The sequence below is a fragment of the Nematolebias whitei genome, chromosome 10 (assembly GCF_014905685.2).
Source record: "Nematolebias whitei isolate Nwh7 chromosome 10, NemWhi1, whole genome shotgun sequence".
Taxonomy (NCBI): Eukaryota; Metazoa; Chordata; class Actinopteri; order Cyprinodontiformes; family Rivulidae; genus Nematolebias; species Nematolebias whitei.
Genome location: NC_056507.1, coordinates 425,984 through 429,440, shown reverse-complemented (window position 1 = coordinate 429,440; position 3,457 = coordinate 425,984). Strand labels below are relative to the sequence as shown.

The following is a 3,457-nucleotide window of genomic DNA, read 5'->3' as shown; positions in this document are numbered from 1 at the left end:
GGTAGCCAGTCTGTAAGGTAGCCAGTCTGTAAGGTAGCCAGTCTGTAAGGTAGCCTGTCTGTAAGGTAGCCAGTCTGTAAGGTAGCCAGTCTGTAAGATAGCCTGTCTTGTGTTTTCTCTGTTTAAATGTCAGAGCAGCTGAGGTCTTGGTGGATCAAAGTCGGGTCAAAGAACTCACTGACGGAGCATCAGAGGGTTTTTGTTTCACAGTCCAGCCCCAAGTGAACCGCACAAACAGTCAGGAAATAAATGTTATTAATAAAAACCACAGTCTGTGCTCAATAATCCTTATAATAAATGTTATTAATGAAGGCTTGAGTTAAAGAAAGCCAGAGTTGTACCTCCTCCCTCTTCAGCTTCTCCCTCTTCCTGATGAGCTCCAGCAGGAGTCGAGCGCGCTCCAGGTCGTGGCGGAGGCGGTGCCACACCTTCAGCTGCTCTCTCAGCGCCTGGTTCGTCTCCACGCGGTCCTGGGAAAAGCAGGACTGTTACTGAACACGTCTACATCCAGCACGAAGCCTGGCTGCAGGCGGAGCACTTACCGCGTGCTGTCGGGCTTTAGAGGGCTGAGGGTTGGCCTGCAGCCGGCGGATCAGGGGGACGTTGTTCCTCGACTGCCTCTTCAGCCCCCAGTAGCTCAGAACCAGCTCAACAAACTGACGCTTTCTCTGAACGGCCACTTGGTTCAGGATCGTGTCGAAACTACAGCACAAGAGATGTTAACCACTAGGTTCACTTTTACTTCTGAGTTTTTTAAATCCCTTCCTCTATGTGCAGTTACAGCTTTAAACAAACTAGTTCAAACCAAAACACCAAGAAGAAATGGGACACACCAACAAACAGCATCCTGCGTGTGTGTTTGTTGCCTGCTTACCTTGAAGCAGTGATGCTAGGCCCACAGGTAGCTGGGGTCTCACATTCAGCTTCTGCTTTCCTCATCTTTTTCTTGTGCCAGCCCTTGGACCGAGCCTTGCCCCTCTTGTCAGACCTCTTAGGACAGGCTCCGTTTTTGGGGTGAGGCTCGTGGTAGATGTTGAGGGGCCGGCGGTCGCAGCCCTGCGGCGTGTGGCTGCAGCAGTAGGCGGTCTTTTTCACAGAGAAGGTGCTGGCACCGGACTGGCTCAGTTCTCTCACAGGCTCCATCCTCATGAAGAGGCCGGCCTTCTGGGCGCAGCTGACGTGGAAGGCGGCGTAGCAGTTGATTTTGTCACACTGTATACAAGCGCCAGCCCCCTTGGCCTTGCACAGGTAGCAGGTGAGCTTCCAGCGGGCAGGAGGAATGTTGCGGACCCCGTCTATGGGCTCGATAAAAACCGTGTCAGAGAACCCGACTTCAGGCACCCACAGAGCGCACGCCACATGACCCCAGCGGTCATCGTCCGTCTTCTTCAGAGCTCCTCCTCGGTTGGGGCAGAAGAGGCACTCCGCCGGCCGCGACGGACACTGCAGGCAGTGGCGACACAACCACTGACCCTCAGGGATGTAGGGCACGCCGTAGCACTCCTGGTGCACGGCGATGTTGCACGAGTCACAGAAGAGGATGACGTTGCTGTCGGCTCCGTCTCCATCCATGCAGATGCAGCAGACGGCGTCTTCGTCCACCTGTGACTGCAGGTCACTCTGACCCTGAGTGGCTGAAAAGGACTCCTTCTCAAAGCGGTCCATGAGGAACTCAAACAGGTTGTGGGACACCTGGCTGACACCCTCACTTTTCCTCTTCTCGTTCATGAGTTCGAGCCAGGCGTAGTCCTCCTCGTCCATGTCGTACTCCACCTCCTCGTCCAGCTCCTCTGCCGTCTTCTCTGTGTATTTGTAATAAAGTGACGGCCGTTTTGGCACCACCGGCAGATTGTATTCAACCGTCCTGACTTTTGGCTCCAGAAGGTTGCCGGTGCTGTTGCTAGGGCTGTTGCTGTGCGGCGTGGAGAGAGCAGGCTTCTTCTTCTGCTGGTTAATTTTCAGGCGCACGGAGCGAACCAGGACCTGCTGGGGCTTCTCGTTGTTCTCCTTGTTGCTGTTGCACTCGGTGATCTCCTGGGCTATGGGGTCTTCGTCGGCGATGACGTCCAGCTTGTCATAGATGCCGAGGCGGTGCACTCGGCCGTCCACCTCCAGCTCCACCATCCGCTGAGCCTGAGCGTAGGTGAGCGTCTCCCTGTTGGGAGAGGGCTTGATGGGAGAAGCCTCCCTCTTCAACGCAGCAGAGCGCCGGGTTTTGCATCTTTTCTTCATTTTGAATCTGTGAAGATCCTGGAGTCACACAAAGACAAAACAAGACGAACGACTTGTTCAGCCAGCGTGTTTCATCAGCTTGTCCTGAAAAGCTTCAACTAAAACAGCACGAGTTCATTCAGCTCAACACAACGTGATGATTTACTCTCTCAAACATAAATGATGACTTTAAAATGCTTACGAGCAAATGTGTTGATATAAAGAAGTACTTTAAACACACAGCAACATAAAAAACATACCCAAAACTGTTTACAGGACTCATTGTTATAGATAAAACGTGCTAAATGTGGTTCCAAACATTTCTGACACAACCGGGCAGGACTGAAGGCCGTGTTTCCCAGCTGGGGGTACTGGGAGAGCGAAATGTGAAAACTCAACAAATCAATAACACATTTAGAAAGTGTATAAAAGCAGCAGATCAGGTCGGGCTTTGACACAACTACCGGTAGTAACGATTGAGCTTAATGACCTGCTGGAATGAAGAGAATACCTGGCTCAGGGATGAAAGAAACATTTCCTGCTGAACACTGATGTTCTTACACGATGTTGTCAAACATCTCGTCTTGATTCAGACACAGCTTTCAGCCGATAACAGCATCACAGCTGCGGTTATGAAGGATCAGGGCAGGATCATGCATCAGGAGGTCAGGACAGCTGTTTCCTTATAAAAACGGGACTGGACGGACATGGAGACAGAAAGCTTCTCCTGAGCACGTTTGGTATTAGGCACATTATTCCACACCTGAGGAGAAATGTAAAGAGCTGCTGAATGAAACAAGCTTCAGGGTGTTCCTCAGTTAAAGCAGCACTTTCAGGTGAATGGAGGAGAACCAGGTGCTGCAGACACATCTGTTCAGCTCTTTGTTGACAACTAGGGACGCACATGTAAACAACAACAAGGCTCTGATGACGCCGGGTTCATTTGGGACATTTAAATAAACAGTTCGGGGGGGGGTCCACCGGTTGAATGGCAGCAGTGACCCTGCGACCGGCTCCTCCACCCGGACTGAAGCCGCTGACAGCAGCTCCTGGACCTGCCACAGGCCAGGCCGTGATAAGTGACGTGTGGCCCGGGCTGGAAGCAGAGACACGGCGGTGCCCGCAGCCAGGCCTGGGAGGAAACATGGCGACCAACACACAACAAGCACTGCTTCAATTACAACCAGGGGCTTCTCTCTCGAACTGGAGCGGGCTGCTGGTTTGGTTTACCTCGCCCGGATCGTCC

General features: G+C 52.5%; 1 protein-coding gene across 1 annotated transcript in view; it reads right to left on the bottom strand.

The window, feature by feature from the left end:
- The window catches only part of LOC119416044 (bromodomain-containing protein 1), a gene marked incomplete at its 3' end in the record, with an annotated part of 70,699 nt that extends 68,537 nt beyond the window's left edge, over positions 1 to 2,162 (bottom strand). The window contains 3 exon segments of the mRNA XM_037683212.1: positions 342 to 470; positions 543 to 702; positions 875 to 2,162. Coding sequence (XP_037539140.1) covers positions 342 to 470; positions 543 to 702; positions 875 to 2,124 — 1,539 coding nt within the window.
- Between the last annotated feature and the right edge of the window lie 1,295 nt (positions 2,163 to 3,457).